We start from the raw sequence: 18198 nt of genomic DNA on the forward strand, positions 1-18198 counted from the left end.
GTTGTTGGAAAAATCATTGAGGCGCTTCCAAACCAGGGAATATATCCACTATTCTGAGCCCAAGTACCCAATAACAGACCAGAACTACGTTACACATCTAACGGCGCGTTGTCTCTATATAATCTCGATAAATACGGCATGACCCCAGCAGCAAGTCGCGTGACTATGTAAATATCATGGGCTTTGACCGAGAATCCGCCTGATAATTGAATAACGTATACACTTATCCCGATTATTCGCCATCCAATAAATGGCTTATTAAGATATTTATGCAATTACCTAAACTGACCCACCTAGCCTCGGAAAAGAAGTAGGGAAGATGGGGATAAGAAAGGTGTTATTCATGTTGTGTGATGTCGAGCTGAGAAATGCCTTGCTTGGGGCGGCGATAGACTTGTATTGGATGCTGGAGTAGAGCTATCCGAGTGGCCGAAAGGCCAAATGACTACTACCTGCTCTTAGTTCAAATGATATGAATCTTACCATCACTTAGAGAGTTCGGAAAGCAATGAGTATGGAGGGTTTCATTCGCTGTCGAGCAATGCCGATCATCAGGAGCTGCATCCTGCCAATGTCCCTGAAACAATAAGCTTTCCTTCAGAACCCCTAAGTTGTATTCTCATTCACAACAATGTAGCGTCGTCATGACTCCGACTTTTAAACTATATTCCATATTTCCTCAAACTTCTTCCTGTAATGCTTATTACAACTTTGCGCCCTTCGGGTTATAGTAAGTGGGCGAGTCATCCTGTAAGAAACTAGCCATGGATCGCCAGCGGGCATTGTCGCAGAATGAGGAAATAGGCGTTGGCTCTCAACTTTTATCTTCTCGAGCGAGTACAAAGTATACTGGATACGAATCTCAGAAGCAAGACGGACAATACACTGCGGAAAGCTTGTCCGTCTCTCAAGAAGTCGGCCAGTTCGGGACGTGGCATCTAGCTAACTTTCCATGGGAGGGCTCCCAGGAGCAAGTTAACCTACAGCAGCCACCGTCAACGGCCTCGGATAAAGATCCATCTTCACCGCAGAGACCAAAAGTCATCCGAAGCAGTTCTCCGAGGCCGGTGATCAAGCAAATCTTGCTTTTCCAATATATTGACGGGCTATCTCCCGTAGCCCTGGCTAGTTGTATGACCATATTCTGTATCTACCGTATCACTTTAACTACCATTTCACCTCCGTGACCTTGCTGACCCAGTCTTAATCACGTGCTATGTTTCTTCTTACCCATGCTAGTGGATCAACTTTGCCAATACCTAAGCCGTTACCCAAGGGATACTAAAGCTAGTGTAGCTTTCTGTACTTGCAGTTATCTGTTTAAGTGGGGTACAAGTGCGACAGATATCTATGCTTCTAATTGGTCGTATAAAGTCTTGGCAGGTCTCGGAGGTGAAATGGTTGTTAAAGTGATAGTTTCGAGAATTCCACCGCTTGGCGGGCCCATATTTTACGGCTTTAAGAGCCATCGACCCATGGATCTATAGCTTATCGATAAAGAATTTAATGTATATTCTTGGATTAATCTACATAGTAAATCCGCTGCTATTTAGCAATAAAAATAACCATCAAGCAAAGTCACATGATGCCTTTCCCCATGATTGGCTAGGCTTCAGAAGGTATGGCTATGTAAAAAATGTCCCCGTCAAGCGGCGGAATTCTCGAAGCTATACGGTATTCGACCCAACTTCTGTACACCTGATAACTGAATAACTCATCCATTTTCCCCACTAATTCGTCATCTTCTGATTTGCTTATTAACATATATATGCGATTACCTTAGCTGACCCAACTAGCCTCCGAGAGCTTTCACTTCCACCCTCTTGGTATTGTACGCGAGAAAGATTCACTGGAATCCGACCGCGGATCAACTCGGTGCACTACTGGTAGCTGCGAAGGAGGAGGAAAAAACCAAGGCCCTAGAGATTCCTAGTTGATTATTAGAATGAATATGACTAAGTTCCAAGCCCTCTACAAGAGACCTTGTTACATCAACAACCTCCTGCGGTAAAAGAGTTCTCCAGCTCCGCTTTGGTAGAACTATGATCCCAGAGCTAGCTCCCGCCAAAGTACTCAAGAAGAAGGTAACGATCACCAGAGAGGCAAGCAGAGAGGACTGTAACTCTACACAACGCACCCGGCCCAGAATTCCCCCGTAAAGAGGTAGAAGGGCGAAGTGAGCTGGAAGGGGGCGGTGAGAAATCCAAACGGGATACCATTTCGACCTGATAAGCCACGGCGTGTATGAAAGTACAGAATATGAAAAGAAGAGGCGATAATGAGTATTTCGTGTACCTCCTTGCATACGGATAGATGACCTCAAGTATCCCTAACGGCACAATTCCATTAATAGATCAAGGATACTTCCGTGGGTGGTTGCTAAAGTCTCCTCCCTTGCCCTACCTCTCACATTTCCTATTGCTAAGATGTATATTGCCTCTTTGGCTACCTATGCTCTTGGTAAACCCTTTTACGCCGTTCTCCCCGTCCTTCCATATTGGAATCGAAATCGCCACCGTTGGTTCCGGTATCAACCCTGCCTCATGCCCAACAGTCACTTGCGCCCAATTCTCGCCTCCCGCGGTTGTGTGTCAGCCGATGCCCAAGTCTCACACTTCGAGGCTTTTTCTGTCTATTAGGCTCTGGGCATTACATGTCACCAGGCTAATCGACTAGGAGTCGCAAGACGCAACGCATGCGATTAGCATCAGGCAGCTATCAAAGGCCGCCTTCGATTGATATGGAATTGCACGAACTTGTGACGAGTCTCGCAGGTTCGTTGGGTCTAGATTATGACGGCCGGACGGGAGAATGATAAAATGAAAGTAAGCCTCAGGGACTTCAGATCCTGATCACTAGCAGAATTCTGCTGCTCAATCAACTATCGGGTTTTGCTATTGGATTCGTCTCCGATTGCTATGAGTATCGTCAATACCGGGATCCTTCGCTACTTCTACGAAGATGCCCAAACCGACATCGAATACAAGTCATCCGAGTTCTGGCAGCACTATCTCAAGCAAGAGTTCGCTGACACACGAACCTACGCCGTCACATGCGAAGTGTCACCAGATGGCTCTCGAAGGCGTGTCGACATGGTTGTGAAGCGATATGATGCGAATCATCACACCATGTCCGCATTGCTTTGGGTGGAGTGTAAGAGACCTGGCGGCAGTCTCAGAGAGGTAGAGGAGCAGGCCCTAGATGCTGCCAAAAGATGCGTCGAAGCCGACAATTTAGCGTTCATCTATACGATGACCACCGTGGGAGTCTCCTTCCGCGTCTGGTTCTACGAAGAAGGCAGATCAGGCCTTGTACCTTTCCATGGGGAGTCGACATTCGCAGACGGCTCTCAGTATGTCGATGCTGATTCGGATAACGCCTGGGTATTGCCACGTTGTCTAGACATGGTGAAGACTGAGACCCCCCTTCGGAATGCGCCAACTCTTCCAAGTCAATCCCTAGCGGATCTTCAGGCTGCTCAAGAAGCTCAGGAAGATCTTGGTGCTAGTCAACAACCCGATGTTCAAAGCGATTATTATACTGGAGAAGCCTCGTCCTCTTCCCAGCCACACAAAGCCTCGCTCACACCCATGGATGATCCACTGGCCGGTAACACACAGGAGGTCCGAGTCGACGTTCGTCGCGAGGTGCATACATTTCACCCGGATAAGTACATTTTCAAAGATATCAGGGGCAGAACGAGAGTGACTGTTAAGAAAGATTGGGCACAGATTAAGTTCGATAAGAAGAAAGTGTGGGTACACTACGGCAAGAAGACGGTGTACATTAGTGACATTGATATTACCTAGGCATTTATCCAACTAATCTTGTACTCCGCGCTCCGTTTCCCCCCTCCCATGACCCTTTCCCACCCTGTAGGGATTATTTTATATATTCAGTATGTTCCTAGTCAGAGTAGTATAGTTTACACTGGCGTTGCGAAAACCACCATTCAAGTCTGCCATGCCAGGGAATGTTCATCCGAGATATTGAGCCCGGGCCAGGCTCACCTATCTCTTTCAAATTCACCTCTGCGACATATGAGAATCGTCTCTTAGTTTTGCCCAAGCCTATGCTTAATGGCCTTAAAGGGTTCACAGTCAAGGTGTCAAGTGTCCAGTCCATGCGGTACTGCCCCACACAGGCACGATGACCGTTACTATAGCACAACAGCATGCCAATTATAGGCCGGTGAGGAGCGGCCTTGTCGCTACAGCACGTTATTTCTGTGACGTTCTCCAATCGACAGTTAGTATAGTACCATAGTTCGTTATACTGTGTATAAGGCGGTGGCGACGACGGTGTGAGCGAAGGGGGATATTGAGTTTGACATTGCTGGTCGTCTACTAAAGCCATATCTGTCTTCGCGGCACTGGCATCCACTCCCAAGTATTTGATCCATTTGTTATCGCAGAGCGGGTCCCAGTCATTGAAGTATATTTGTGACGGACAGTTCATTGTCACATAAACGCGGTGAAGTTGAAGCCGAACGTTGGGATGTAGAATATAGTTCCCGAAGATAACTGCTCGTTCGTGGCTAGTGAGGAGCTATGGGAATTTTTAACCTAAATGTCACGGTGTAAGATAGCTCTGTGACTTACTAGTAGTGCAGTGAACCCGGAGCCGGAAGCTTTGATAGCCCAAATCTCCTTGAGGTACTCGTCTTGATCGACTGGCATGTACATCCACAGCAAAGAGCTAGAGACGCCGTCCATATCCCTGTAGAAGTCTGTACTCGTTGTACCAGAGTGGTGCGCATATAACTTTGCAACATGCAAACCACAGATGGCGGCGGAGTAGCCATCTGTTGTCGGCTTGTTACAATCGAAGGACGTCATCCGCAGGCTGTCAGGTGTCGCCTCGGCGATGTCGCATGCGTCAAGGTCTATCAGCCTGCAATCCAGCCCTGGGGTTGGCCAACCCTGCCTGGGAACTACATCGTCCCTTGCAGATAGAGGGTCTGTGGACTCCAGGAACCATCTGACTTTCAGGCCCTTTAGCGATACGAGTCGTTAGAACCCGTGCCATGCCAAGCATAGAGGAAAAGAGTACGCACATCAGATCTTGCCACGACGCGTAGAATGCCTGTATTTCGAGCTAGTTCCGTCCACCACATTCCGCACGAATCGCAAAATGAACCTAGGGAATCATGACTAGGCAAAGCAAAGCGAATGCTTCTGATGCCAAGATGATCATACGCGACGTAGATCTTTTGAATGACGCGGTCATGTCGAGCCGCAAAGATCTGCTTCGCCGTCCCTTCGGGCTGTGGTGCGTTGTGCAGAGATTGAACATACACAATGCCCTCAATACTCTTATATGTCGCGTAGACATCTTGAGAAAGATCGATTGTGAAGTCGGATGGGTGAACGTCACGTGCAAGTTCTTGATACGTGACGATAGCGCATTCCCGAACAAGATATCCTGCAATCATCTCACAGAGCTCCAAAGGAATTTTGCGCAGCAAGCCGAACTTCAGCCCCCTTGCAAGTGCGTATCTAATACGGCGTTGCCTTTGACGTTCGGAGGAAATCGGAGGACTGAAATGATATTTGGTAGCAGTGAGGAACGTCGAGGAGATGGGTAAGACCTTGAAAGAATAGCATCCGTTGTGAAAGCAGTGCATTTGACGATATCTTCTGATGCAGGCGCTTTGGCAACATATATGCAACACGATTCCCGTCTCTTGATCTTCGACTGTACCACCTTGGTGGAAGGGGAATGAATTGGACGCACGGCCACCCCCTAGGACTGGATACATGACAAACCATAGGGTAAGCGCATTCCCTAGCAAATGGGTTTCCATGTGTGGAGCATACCTACGAGCACCGATTCTCCATCTCTGAGCTGAAACTGACATAGCCTGCAACGGGCTTCGTCAATGCAGTAATACTGCGTATCGTCTTTGGCCATTGTTGATACCAGGTGAGCCAGAAGGTGTTGCCGCTGGCACAAGAGCTCTGCCCGGCCATCGGGACGTGCTTAGGTTACTGATATGTTTGGTAGGTGGTTGTAGATCAATGGAGCAGCTCGCAGCCAGGAGGGATGTGCCCGGGTTATGCATAAACCCGATAGGTTGGGTCCGTGCACTATGCATGAATGGGGGGTAATGGACGCCAAACCCCGGGTGAATGGCTTAGAGAGACTCTTTTACATAGTAACAGGACTCTCCTCTGTCCAAGTTGGCATGGTTTCTTTGTTTGATGTATCACTTCATTATAAAGAGCTTGGGCATCTGGATGGCATGCTGTTAGACCACTTTCTTGGTGTGCAAGGGCGCGTGGATTTTGTTGTTGAGGAGGTGTAGATGTAAATGAGAATGTTAAACTTGCCCCGCGTTGGTGTTGGTGTGATTGCGGTCCGGTAGGAAGCACCCTCAAACCCTATCTTATCGGCTATCTAATCAGCCGCCAATCCTGCCTGTACCGGGTAGGTACCTCCCTGGACATCCAGCCTTGCATGCAGCTTCCCCATTACATTCTTAAACGAGAACTATGCTAATATCGGATATATATCATAGAGGGGCAGTGACGTATGCCCGCTTGAGCTTAAAGCCGTCTTAGCCGTCTGTCAGAAGCTGACTGGATGGTTGTCAGCCGACAAAGGCCTCAAGGCATATTCAATCACCTTGCAAACTAGAAGCAGCCCGAGCTGCTGAGGGGTGTCTTGAGGCTATTCACAGATCGCCTACTTGCCTCTGTCTTCAAGCGCTGTCTATTGGGCGGCATTCCTCGCAATGGCAAGCTTCCTGAGAGGTAAGCAGGCAGGCATGCAGAATGACCTGTCTGCGAACATCTTGCCGGGGCTGTTCGCCCCAGATGAACGTTCCCGATATGGGATCAATTCTCAGATTAGGTATGTCGTGTAACGCTGACCCTGCCTCCTATCTCTTTGCTTAAGTAAATAATCAAACTCATATTATGCTGAATAGTTGTGTGGCCTATGACCCTGTCCAGTCCCTACTCGCCGTGGGAACAAATGAATCTAGGTTTGGCAGTGGAAAGATTTATGTATTCGGCCAATCCAGAGTCCAAAAATTCCTCGTCCCTTCGCGGTCACGCTCTTTTGCGGACATCCACTTCTGCGCCAATCGCCTAATCAGTCTCGACTCTCAGAACGAGGTGACAATCTGGGATCTGGATGCTGGCGCCAGATTGACTAGCTTTCAAGCTCCAGGCATTGTCGCGTGCATGCTAACTGATCCTATGCTCGATTGGTGTTTTATTGGTCTTCAAACTGGCGAGATTTATGCATATGACCTCGACCGCGAACGCTTATCACAGTTTCGCCTACCAAACTTTTGGACAGACAGGGATCCTCGGGCCCGGGCTGTCACCATCGTGTCGCTACAGCTGCATCCCCGTGACGTTGGGAAACTATTGATAGGTTATAGCCACGGTGCAGTCATTTACTCCTTCAAGCAAAACCAGGCTACCAGATTTTTTGAATACCAAATTCCTTCTGGTGCACCAGGCGGCAGTCACCAGGCTGTTGATACCCTGAGAAAGCCCAAGCTCACCCATGCCTTGTGGCATCCCACTGGCACATTTGTGCTCACTGCGCACGATGATGCGAGTCTTGTGTTTTGGGACACTTCAAACGATGGGCGTTTGGTTATGGCACGCACGCTATACGATTTCAACATAGACCAACCCTTACCTCGTTCAGAAGAATCCGCGCCAAAGCACCCTTACTCGAAGATAGCTTGGTGCTGCAAGCAGAACCCAGAAGATTCCGCATTGTTAGTCGCCGGTGGCCAGACTCTGGACGGCCCTCCGTCGGGGCTGACTTTTATCGAACTTGGAGTCACACCGAACTATGCCACTTCTTCATGGCAGATCCTAGCAGACTACGTCAAGGGTAAGAAGCGAGCCACCATTGAAACCCCAGCTGGTGCTGAGGTAGTCAACTTCTTCCTCATTCCCCGGGCATCGCCATACTTTTCTGGCGCCCAAGACCCGATCGCGATACTAGCTTTATTATCGTCCGGCGAAATCATCACAATGAGCTTCCCGAGTGGGTATCCGATTTCTCCAACAAACCAGCTTCACCCATCGCTTTCATTCGTGCACCCCTTTGCTACAAAAATCGCAAGCTCTACACTAAGCCGCGACAAATGGCTTGGTATGGTTGAGAATCGGCCTGCGGGCGAGCCTATTTTGAAAGGTGGTGCTGAAGCAATTCGATCACGGCGGCGTTTTGAAGGTCGGACTATCATTCAAGTTGCTTATGCTGATAGCACTGTGCGAATCTGGGATGTCGGCCATGGGGACGAAATTGAAAACCCCAAACAACTTCAAATTGATGTCGCCAGAGCTCTCAATCGATTCGAAGATGTGACTATCACTGCAATGAGCATGGCTGCAGAAAGTTCAGAATTTGCTGTCGGCACTAGCAAGGGAGAGGTTGTGATATATAGGTGGGACACTAACAAATTCTACGGACAGGCTGCAAACCAAGAGCTACCATCCAACCCCGGTGGACTTTCAGATATCAGGGCTAGGTCAGAGCCGAACCTCAAGAGTGGCTTGCAGCCACTCTCATTGTACGAGATGATGCAAGGGCCGATAAGTGCTGTAAAGGTATCCGACGTAGGCTTTGTTGCAGTTGGTTCCGAGAATGGATTTCTAAGCATTATTGATTTGCGAGGGCCTTCAGTTATGTTTCAATCCTCTATAGCCGATTTGACTAAGTCGGAGAAGAAGTCCTCGTTCCTGAAGAGCCGCTCAAGCGTGTCAACCAACAAAGACTGGCCGATGGTTATTGAGTTCGCAGTCATGACACTGGATGATGACAAATACTCAAGCATATGCTGCTTCATCGGAACCAAACTGGGAAAAGTTATCACCTTGAGAATTTTGCCTTCTGGCCCAAGTTTCAAAGCTGAGCCCGCCGGAATAGCAACCTTGAGCGACGAGGTAGTCTCGATTTGCCCGATCATTGCTGACACTGGAAAGCCAGCTGCAGCGACCGGCCACGCTGTCGCTGGCCTTCGAGAAGGCAGGCACGTGAACGGCTTGCTCGTTGTTGGTAAGAATCCAACCCGTCCCACTCGTCATAGTTGCTCGCTGATCATGTTCAAGTCACACAAACCGAAGTTCGCATCTTTAAACCGGCTACTGCGAAAGGTGCATCAAAGTCATTCAGTGATTGCCTATGTAGTTCTGCTGCGGTAACCGAATTCGAGTTACATGGAATGGCGCTGGTTGGTGTATTTGGAGATAGACAGACACGAGCCTTTAGCCTGCCTGGACTCAAGGAGATAGGCAATGCTCCTCTGCCTATGATTGACGGAGCCCGTATCGCAAATTCACTAGTAACCGAAGATGGTGAAGTCATCTGCTGGACGGGTCCGTCTGAACTAGCAGTACTGCAAGTATGGGGAACGGGCCAGGCACTAGAGAACGCCGCGGATAGGCTCATTAACCCTGACCTCACAATTCCCCCGCGTCCGACTATCTCAAATATGCAGTGGATCTCGGGCACGCAGTACATATCCCCGGCAGACCTTGACCTCTTAATTGGTGGCCCAGGGAGACCTCCCAGCAAACGAATGCTTGCAGCCTCAGAGGCGATGGAACATCAGGCTCGAGCTGGACCATCAAGCCCAAGTCAAGAAGGCTGGGGTGATTACCTAACCCGACAATTGAATGAGCGCACCGAGAAGCTAAATATCATGAATGACAGCATAGATAATATTGCAGCAAGTAGCCAGAAGTGGTCTGAGGATGCAAGCAAGTTTGTTAGCAGCCAGAAGCGGAAGATGTTCTTAGGGTCTATTACGAGCAAATTCTCCTAGTCACAGAGGCTATCTTTTACCAGCTGTTAGTATAGATCGTACGCATCTTTCGAGAGTTTTTAATCACAGCCACGATAGAAGCACGCTGCTGTCCATCCAGTGGTACGTCCATCGACCTTGACAGCATCAATCATCACCTGTCTGTTATGGAAGGGCTTGCTAACGTTCTAGGCATCATGGTTCATAGAAAGGAGAATTGCTTTAACATTCTCTTGAAAGCCCAAGGGCTTAAGATAGTTTCTGTCTCTATGGATATTGGAGCGAAAAGCGTGCGGCTCATGGCAGCGTTCTTCGCAGTCAATATATGCTAGTCTGTGCACCTAGGTAGTATATTCGGAAAGAAAACTTTGGCTTACTTGCGGAGAGAACTCGATGGAGGGTCAACGTATCTTCGAATGAGCATTAAGTGCTTAACTAATCAACTTCCCCTCTTGGTTCAATCAACCCTCAGTATGGCTGCAGCCTTTCGTTTATTAGCCATTCCCACTCTAATCTTCACAGGGTGGGCATGGCTGCAATGGGATCTTCACATTGCATTTCCCTAGAGAACTTGCCTTCGGTAGTGACTGCGATTAAATCACACAACCCCTAGTGAAGCACATGTATATTGCTCCTTGAGTTAGGCCGTTGAATTTATCCAAAGACTTACTCGTCGGTACCTGACTGTTGATGTATCTCCTGCATTCTGCCGGATATCAACCCTGGTCAGTTTAACGAACCTGCCACGCACCTTCAAAAAACGATGCAGTATATCGAGGTCGTGCATTCGTGAGGGGAATGTCTGCTAAAACCCTCGATTTTGAGGACAGCACCTTCGCGGCTTAAAGTCGTGCTTCCTCGACAGCCCCAACCCCAACAATTCAGTATTATCGCCATATCTCTCCTCGTAATGATGCGTGTACGGCAGCTTGTACTCACGTTTGCGCTTCTTGTTGTGGGCGATGCTGCTTCGTCTTTGGACGCGGATCCAATCCCAACCTCTCCTGTGTTCTACCCTTCTCCTTGGAGTGCGGGCGGTCCGGATGGTTGGGATGCCGCGTATCAACGTGCACACGAGTTTGGTCAGTAGACATTATCTCTTATGTCCTCTTGTGACCTATTCGTGCATATGAGTCGTTGAACCTAAGAAGATCTCGGGCTTCGACTCTAAGAGTGTTTTGGACCATCTCTATAGTGAATCGCGATGAACAGTAAATGCTGACTATATTGTCGTGGGTAGTCTCCAAGTTGACTCTTCTGGAGAAGGTCAATTTGACTACGGGCACTGGCAACCAGGCAAATTTATGCACAGGAAACACAGGCAGCATTCCTCGCTTGGGATTTCGAGAGCTATGTCTCCAGGATGGTCCTGTCGGAATTAGGTATAGTAAGTCTATAATATGCTTGAGACGGGTCACTCTGCCTTCACTCCGTGATCGAAAGAATAGAGCCCGAGAAATGCAGCTTCATGATAATTGTGCCACATGCTTTACTGATGCGAGCCTTTTGTATAGCCGACCTAAACTCGGCATTTCCAGCGGGCATCAATGCTGCAGCCACGTGGTCCAGATCTCTGATGCGCAAGCGAGGTGAGGCATTAGGTGCAGAGTTCAGGGACAAGGGAATTGGTATGTATACAGTCACTATCCTGTCGGTATATCCGAATATGGAGGGACTCAGTTTCATTTTATATATTCAATTGAGACAGTAGCTAATATCAGCGTATATGAAGATGTTCTGCTGGGTCCGGTTGTTGGCCCTTTAGGCCGTGATCCTGCTGGTGGTCGCAACTTCGAAGGCTTCGGCCCGGACCCTTACCTGGCCGGCGTTGCTGTTGCAGAGACGGTTAAGGGAACACAGGGTGCAGGTGTTGTTGCGAGTGTAAAGCATTTCATATTGAACGAGCAGGAGCACTTCCGAGGTGGGATCAGCAGCAATATTGATGATAAGACTATGCATGAGGTGTATCTCTGGTAAGTGATCACTTGAAGATCTTGAACAGTGAACTACAAATGGAGGAAGGAATTCCCGATAGATATTTCAAGAGCTATACTTTGGGTATCTGATAGCTAATCACCCCTTTCCCACAGGCCGTTTGCCGATGCAGTTCGTGCTGGCGTCGGAAGCGTCATGTGCTCATACAATAAGATCAACAATACGTACGCATGTGAGAACTCATATGTGCTTAACCACCTCCTGAAGGATGAGCTTGGATTTCAAGGCTTTGGTATGTGGTACATCTCTCTTGTTGCCAGACTAGTGCGATAGGGGTAAAACTAGCATCAGTTCCTTGAATACCTCGCTGACTACTGCATATAGTGGTTTCGGATTGGGGCGGACAACATAGCACCGAAGCAAGTGTTTTCGCCGGACTCGATATGACGATGCCTGGCGACGGAGTCCGCAATTCTACGTATGGTTCGTACTGGGGTCCCGCCTTGACCGAAGCGGCTCTCTCGCTTGACATCGCGCAGGTGAGACTAGACGATATGGTAGTTCGGATCATGGCGGCATTCTATAAAGTCGGGAGAGACACGAAGCAGATCGATATCAACTACTCCTCGTGGACGAATGCGACCTTCGGCCCTCGATACTGGCATTCTAAGACTGGCAACACTACAGTAAATAAGCACGTCGATGTTCAAGGTGACCATGCAGAACTTATCCGAGAAATTGGTGCCAAATCGATCGTGTTATTGAAGAACGAGAACGGCGCCTTACCCCTGAAGAGACCAATAAGCCTTGCTATTATTGGCGAGGACGCGCAAGACAACCCGGGAGGACCTAATGCCTGTGTCGATAGAATATGCAATGTAGGTACACTGGCAATGGGATGGGGCTCTGCCACAGCCGAGTTCCCGTACCTAATATCCCCGGCAACTGCCATTGAGAAGCAAGCGCGCACAGACAGAACTCTGTTCTCCAATATCAAGACTAACTGGGATCTTGGTGCTGCTCGTGCCGCTGCGAGTAACTCTTCTACCGCCATTGTGTTTGTAAATGCCAACTCCGGCGAAGGATACCAGACTCTTGACGGCAACTTTGGCGACCGAAAGAATTTGACGCTCTGGAACGGCGGCGACGAACTCATTGCAGCTGTGGCATCAGTCAATCCCAATACAATAGTTGTGATTCACAGTGTGGGACCCGTGCTTATTGACGATGTTAAGACACATCCGAACGTCACTACAATTTTATGGGCTGGACTGCCCGGCCAGGAATCAGGAAACTCGCTGACCGATGTTCTATATGGGAAGGTCAACCCTCAAGGTCGAAGCCCCTTTACATGGGGAAAGGCAGCCGGTGACTGGGGCATCACTACAATTGTGAACTCAAGCACGCCTACTCCACAGCAGGACTTTACTGAGGGCTCGTTCATAGACTACCGCTACTTTGACAGCAAGGGTATCGAGCCCAGCTTCGAGTTTGGATACGGTCTCAGTTACACTATCTTCTCATACACGAACTTGACTGTTAAGAAGCAGGATATAGGGCCCTATATGCCTGCGAGCGGATTCACAGCCGCTGGGCCGACTTTTGGGGGGCTTGATTACGATCCAGCACATGCGCTGCTGCCTGAGGGATTTGAAAAGGTTCCTGGCATGATATATCCGTGGATCGCCAGTACGGAGATCCCTGATAACACGGGCTCGCCTGACTTCCCCTACGCGGCCCACAATCGTTCTGCACAGCCCATTTTACCAGCTGGAGGTGCGCCTGGGGGGAATCCGGAGCTGTATAAAGTGGTCTATATCATCGAGGTGGATGTTACTAATTCAGGGGAAGTGCCGGGTACTGATATTCCTCAGTTGGTGCGTTGATCCCTTGAACCGTTTCTACGTGTCCGCAATTTGAATGCTAACGTTTGCTTCTAGTACCTTTCCCTCGGTGGCCCGAATGAACCCAAGGTCGTTCTTCGTGGGTTTGATGAAGTTGAGCTTGAGGCAGGAGAGACCAAGACGGTAACTTTCAATGTGACGTATCGAGACTTGAGTAATTGGGACACGGAGGCACAGGATTGGAAGGTCACAAGTTATCCCAAGACTGCTTATGTCGGATCAAGTTCGCGGGATCTGAGACTCCACACGAGTCTCTAGTGGTGGAGTAAGAGGCTTTAAATGATCATTAACGTGATCAGGGGACCTTGCCAATATATCGCAAGCGCTGCCGGGTAATCGAATGTAATGAACGGCCTAGCTCCTTTTTCAGAATGTACAGATTCTCATTTATTTCATCATTGCTCACCAGTTACAGCCTCAGTAAGCTTGCTATAATCCTGCAACTTCCCATTGTCGTTACTTGTCATTGGCTTTCATACAAGACCAGCAGCAAGGAGTGGTTGTCAGCTCGGGTAGAGTGTCATTGAGTCCTTCTATTCAAATCTGTGAGCATGCATAGAGACATAACGAACTCCTCAGTTGAAGAAAAGCAAGTACCGCACAGCCACACAATACGCATAATTATGGTCCTTCGTATCGCAAGAGAAAGTTTTTGCGAAATCGGTAAATAAAAGCTGAGCTTACTTGCGTGCAGTCCCAACGTCAAATTAGCCTACTCCTGACAATCAATGTAATCGCCCATACCATTCCAGTCCCCTCAGATTATCCAGGGCGATCTTCTCTTCCGCTTCTACAATATGACGATTTTTCAGGGGCTATCGGCTTGAGACTGAGTAACAGCTCATTTGCATCACCTACCACGCCAAATGACTTCACCGATATTCGTGCTTCTTCACGGCGCCTGGCACAGCCCCCAATGCTAGAATCGCCTTATACCCGAGCTCGAAAGGGTGGGCTATGCCGCTGTTGCCCCTAACCTCCCATCAAGTGGCACTACACCTCCTACTCCGAATTGGGATCAAGATATCGAAGTCATCTGCCGAACGATTTCCAAACTGGTTGTGGAGCGGGATGTTGTGGTTGGCATGCAAAGTTTCAGCGGTATGACGGGCGGTACAGCGCTAGAGGGTCTTGACAAGATCGCGTGCGCTACGAAGGGGTGGAAAGGTGGCGTCGTGAGGCTAATCTATATAACCGCATTCCTGGTGCTAGAAGGATCCCAACATTTACCTCGTGGTACACGCGATAGCATGGTACCGGAGATGAAGACTGACATGGAGGTTAGTGTGTTTCCCATTTTCTCATTGGCCTCCAGCTAACAATGAGGGACTATTAGAAAGGCAGAGTCACTGTGATGGCGGAAGACCCTGAACCTATGTTCTACCAAGATATAGACGATGACACAGTCGCCGCACTGGCAAAAGAGTTGCGCCCGCAGAGCCTAGGGTCATATTGGGACACCGCAACGAGTGCCGCTTAGCGCATTATCGCGACGATGTACATTTTGACGCTGAAGGACAAGCTATCAACTGTAGTTGCTGATTTCATCGATGCGGCCAAAGCAAGTGGTTCTCATGGGATTGACAAGGTAATCGAGGTCGATTCAAGCCACTCCCCTTTCATCAGTAAGCCGGAGTGAATAACTGAAATATTGATTGACGGGCCAGGCGAGGCGAGCGGTTAAGGTTTCTTGAGTAAACTCTCACACCCCAAGTTGTCGTAAGAGATAACTAACTATATATCACGGAGGATTGGATACAGTGCGGTAGAACCTTTTGCGGAGATTATCTATTAATAAGGAGATCTCCAGGGGAAAGATCGCAGGCTAGAACTTAGAGTATCATCTGAATAGACCTCAACTGATCACCTCTCTATGTGGCGCTGGCTCACTTCCATTGACTACGCACCCCCACAAGACTATATCAAATCGCCAGACAATATACTCAATGTACTTCCAAAACTCTCCATCCGATGACTGATTCAAGCCAAAGCTAACTCATCAATGCAAATATCAGCCCCTTTCTCACCGATCGCCATAGCCGTGTTATTAGTATTTGCAGCTACATCTAGTGGAGGGATACTTAAATCGATAACTTTCAAGTTTTTAACACCATGGACGTTGAGGTTGGCATCGACCACGCCCATCTTATCGAGAGGCGCCATCTTACACGTGCCTAACGAGTGCCATGCTGTGGCCACGTTCTCGCGTAGCCAATGCTCAATGATCATATCGTCCTCAGGCGTGTATTCGATGTCGACCACAGTGGGTCCAATGGGCTCTCCTATTTCGATACAGGCCGCCTTGGATTCGGCCGGGAACGGTGGGTGCGTTGCCGGAACTTCGCCACGATAGTTCTCCATGCGGCGGACTATTTCACGCTGCTTTTTATAAGCCCAGACACACTTTTTGATGTCGATACCCTGGGGGTCAGAAAAGAATCCCGTTACAAAGTTAATAGGGTCACTCAGAGCGGTGCCTGTGATATGCAAGCGGCCCCGCGAATAAGGGTAGATAGAAAAGGCAGATACCGCCAGATACTGTCCCACTGGGAGGCCGATCGGAAGGGATGGAAACCTGCTGACATTTAGTATCGGTAGATATCAAGATCCGCGATGGTATTAAAACTCACGTGTTAATCAGAGACATGAGGACTAGAGGCTTATTTGTGTTGGTCTTGAAGTCGCGGTCCCAGGCTTCTTGGAAATTAGGACCCAACGAAGCGACATCAGCTTCGCTTGGGCGTAGTTTGCAAGTGATATCCATTGCATTCCAGCCCAGTATCTTGTCGTTGTTTTTCATTAGCTCTCCGGGATCCAAACGACCGCCTGCGAGAGCGTCCATCGTTTCTTCAGGTGCGAGACTTGAGCGATAGGAGTACACCATTAAGTGATGATCGTTGTAAGCTTCACCAACTCCTGGTATGTGAGCAACGACGTCAGACACACCGGCACGGTTGAGAATCTCTCGGTTGCCAATGCCAGACCGCTCCAAGAGAGTGGGTGTCCCAAAAGTTCCACACGAAGCGATAACAAGCTTCCTGGCACGTATACGTCGCACGGAATCCTGCACCTGGGTCGGACTGGGCTGGAGATCTGCATCTGGATCTGAAACGTACTCAACGCCCGTAGCTTTCTGCTTCTCGAACAGAATCCGAACCACCTGCGATTCTACGACTACATGTAGATTTGGATGCTTGCCATCACGAAGTCTAGGGTGAAGGTAGGTGTGGGCCACGTCCTGTCTTTGGCCATCCGGGGAGATGTAGCGCATTGCCCGCTGTACACCATTGTTGGAATCCAAATCCTGGGCATCTTCTAGCTCAGTCCATCCCACACCTTTGGCTGCAGCTATGAAATCATCTTCCGACCTAGGCACACGATAAGTGCCTCCTGAGACGTGAACAGGGCCTTCGTATCCATGGCGGTCCTTTGGACCAGACCCGTGATATGTTTCAAGCTATCTTCCGTCAGTTCCATCTTTCTGCATGGGGATCAGGATCTATAGCCTTGAAGTACCTTTTTCAGATATGGCAACATATCATCAGCAGACCATCCAGGCGTCTGCCAAGAATCAAAGTCGGATCGTTGCGCACGGGTATACATCAGGAAGTTGACTGACGAACCCCCTCCCAGAATTTTACCCGAGGGCACGATGACTTCCCTATCTGTCAGTTGCTCTTCCTTGCTGCCCTTATGGAATGTGGTCGTCTTGCTGCCAGGTATGACATGAGTGAACATGAATGCCGGCTTCGTAATATTAGGTAACTCATAATTGTTGCTACCACGCTCGATGAGCAGAACAGAGAGGCTAGGGTCCGCGTCACTCAGCCTAGATGCAACAATGCACCCAGCCGTGCCACCTTCAAGTTATGTCAGAGGCGCTTGCCAAAGTTCGACTGGACGTCTGATCATACCTCCTGCAATGATGATATCTACCTCATCAATGGTGGTGGGGAGTTTCGTGTACAGGGGCATGGTCACTATTGCAATAGGCGTCTTTGTAGGGTAGTGTTGAAAGAATGATCATGGTTGACGGAGGAGAAAAGTTCGGGAACAATGTGTTGGACGTAGGTGGGGCTATATAATAACCGTTAGACTGCTCGAACGTCTAACTGCATCATTTTTGACGTTTGAGACAATGAGATGGAAGCACTCTTATTTACCTGGAGGAAAACGTGTCACCCCGCCTTTGTGTGACATCGGTCTAATGCAGGCTCTCAAGCACTGTTCCAACACATAGGTACTTGACGTTGAGGTTATAAATAACCACGAATTTTATTCGTTTGAAATATCTGCAGATTATTACACAATGCACATGGTCAAACATAACACTTCGTGCGCGTTGGAGCTATTCCCCATCATACTGCGAATTGAAACATTACGGAATCATTACCTATTGGGCTACCTATGCTGCTGATCATCTTCACTGTGGGTTTCCCACTTTCATCGTCGACCTGAGAAGAGGCTTATCGCGGTTCAGCAAAGACGTAACTTGTCAATTACACAATAGAACCAATTTAGCGCAAACCTGCCATCAACGTTATGCCTATGCAGTTTTGATAGAATTTACTGTAGAGCGCA

The 18198-nt window shown here is 48.8% G+C and overlaps 6 protein-coding genes across 6 annotated transcripts; 4 read left to right on the forward strand and 2 right to left on the reverse strand.

Annotated features, from left to right (window-relative positions):
• The first annotated feature begins 2611 nt into the window (after window positions 1-2611).
• Window positions 2612-3857, forward strand: F5B22DRAFT_55083 (uncharacterized protein). Its single transcript, XM_047972949.1, has one exon. It carries the CDS (start codon window positions 2919-2921, stop codon window positions 3807-3809), a length of 891 nt encoding a protein of 296 aa, XP_047832888.1. The 5' UTR covers window positions 2612-2918; the 3' UTR covers window positions 3810-3857.
• A 49-nt stretch (window positions 3858-3906) lies between these two features.
• Window positions 3907-5913, reverse strand: F5B22DRAFT_635078 (uncharacterized protein; the record flags this gene model as incomplete). The annotated part of the gene is made up of 4 exons (XM_047977091.1): window positions 3907-4548; window positions 4602-4960; window positions 5020-5751; window positions 5820-5913. 4 exons carry the CDS (start codon window positions 5911-5913, stop codon window positions 3907-3909), a joined length of 1827 nt encoding a protein of 608 aa, XP_047832889.1.
• An 823-nt stretch (window positions 5914-6736) lies between these two features.
• Window positions 6737-9799, forward strand: F5B22DRAFT_635079 (lethal giant larvae like, C-terminal-domain-containing protein; the record flags this gene model as incomplete). The annotated part of the gene is made up of 3 exons (XM_047977092.1): window positions 6737-6855; window positions 6932-9030; window positions 9084-9799. 3 exons carry the CDS (start codon window positions 6737-6739, stop codon window positions 9797-9799), a joined length of 2934 nt encoding a protein of 977 aa, XP_047832890.1.
• Window positions 9800-10265: 466 nt separating this feature from the next.
• Window positions 10266-13894, forward strand: F5B22DRAFT_55168 (glycosyl hydrolase family 3 N terminal domain-containing protein). Its single transcript, XM_047972964.1, has 7 exons — window positions 10266-10860; window positions 11019-11165; window positions 11293-11406; window positions 11511-11751; window positions 11869-12005; window positions 12098-13590; window positions 13654-13894. The coding sequence occupies exons 1-7, from the start codon at window positions 10689-10691 to the stop codon at window positions 13873-13875; spliced, it is 2526 nt and encodes an 841-aa protein (XP_047832891.1). The 5' UTR covers window positions 10266-10688; the 3' UTR covers window positions 13876-13894.
• A 589-nt stretch (window positions 13895-14483) lies between these two features.
• On the forward strand, window positions 14484-15427 carry F5B22DRAFT_653810 (alpha/beta-hydrolase; the record flags this gene model as incomplete). Its single annotated transcript, XM_047979751.1, has 4 exons — window positions 14484-14501; window positions 14541-14897; window positions 14954-15086; window positions 15153-15427. The coding sequence occupies 4 exons, from the start codon at window positions 14484-14486 to the stop codon at window positions 15254-15256; spliced, it is 612 nt and encodes a 203-aa protein (XP_047832892.1). The 3' UTR covers window positions 15257-15427.
• On the reverse strand, window positions 15155-17730 carry F5B22DRAFT_598667 (alcohol oxidase-like protein). The gene is made up of 4 exons (XM_047974395.1): window positions 17532-17730; window positions 17134-17477; window positions 16248-17074; window positions 15155-16192 (listed from the first exon to the last, which is right to left on the reverse strand). The coding sequence occupies exons 1-4, from the start codon at window positions 17590-17592 to the stop codon at window positions 15598-15600; spliced, it is 1827 nt and encodes a 608-aa protein (XP_047832893.1). The 5' UTR covers window positions 17593-17730; the 3' UTR covers window positions 15155-15597.
• Between the last annotated feature and the right edge of the window lie 468 nt (window positions 17731-18198).

This window comes from Xylaria bambusicola, assembly GCF_022495145.1.
Source record: "Xylaria bambusicola strain CBS 139988 unplaced genomic scaffold F5B22scaffold_11, whole genome shotgun sequence".
Taxonomy (NCBI): Eukaryota; Fungi; Ascomycota; class Sordariomycetes; order Xylariales; family Xylariaceae; genus Xylaria; species Xylaria bambusicola.

Coding starts and splice junctions, on each gene's coding strand:
- F5B22DRAFT_55083 (XM_047972949.1), top strand. CDS start 2,919: ATGAGTATCGTCAATACCGGGATCCTTCGCTACTTCTACGAAGATGCC.
- F5B22DRAFT_598667 (XM_047974395.1), bottom strand. CDS start 17,592: ATGCCCCTGTACACGAAACTCCCCACCACCATTGATGAGGTAGATATC. Junction 17,478..17,531: donor AGATATCATCATTGCAGGAG/GTATGATCAGAC, acceptor CATAACTTGAAG/GTGGCACGGCTGGGTGCATT. Junction 17,075..17,133: donor TGTTGCCATATCTGAAAAAG/GTACTTCAAGGC, acceptor GACGGAAGATAG/CTTGAAACATATCACGGGTC.
- F5B22DRAFT_55168 (XM_047972964.1), top strand. CDS start 10,689: ATGATGCGTGTACGGCAGCTTGTACTCACGTTTGCGCTTCTTGTTGTG. Junction 10,861..11,018: donor TCAACGTGCACACGAGTTTG/GTCAGTAGACAT, acceptor TGTCGTGGGTAG/TCTCCAAGTTGACTCTTCTG. Junction 12,006..12,097: donor GCTTGGATTTCAAGGCTTTG/GTATGTGGTACA, acceptor TACTGCATATAG/TGGTTTCGGATTGGGGCGGA.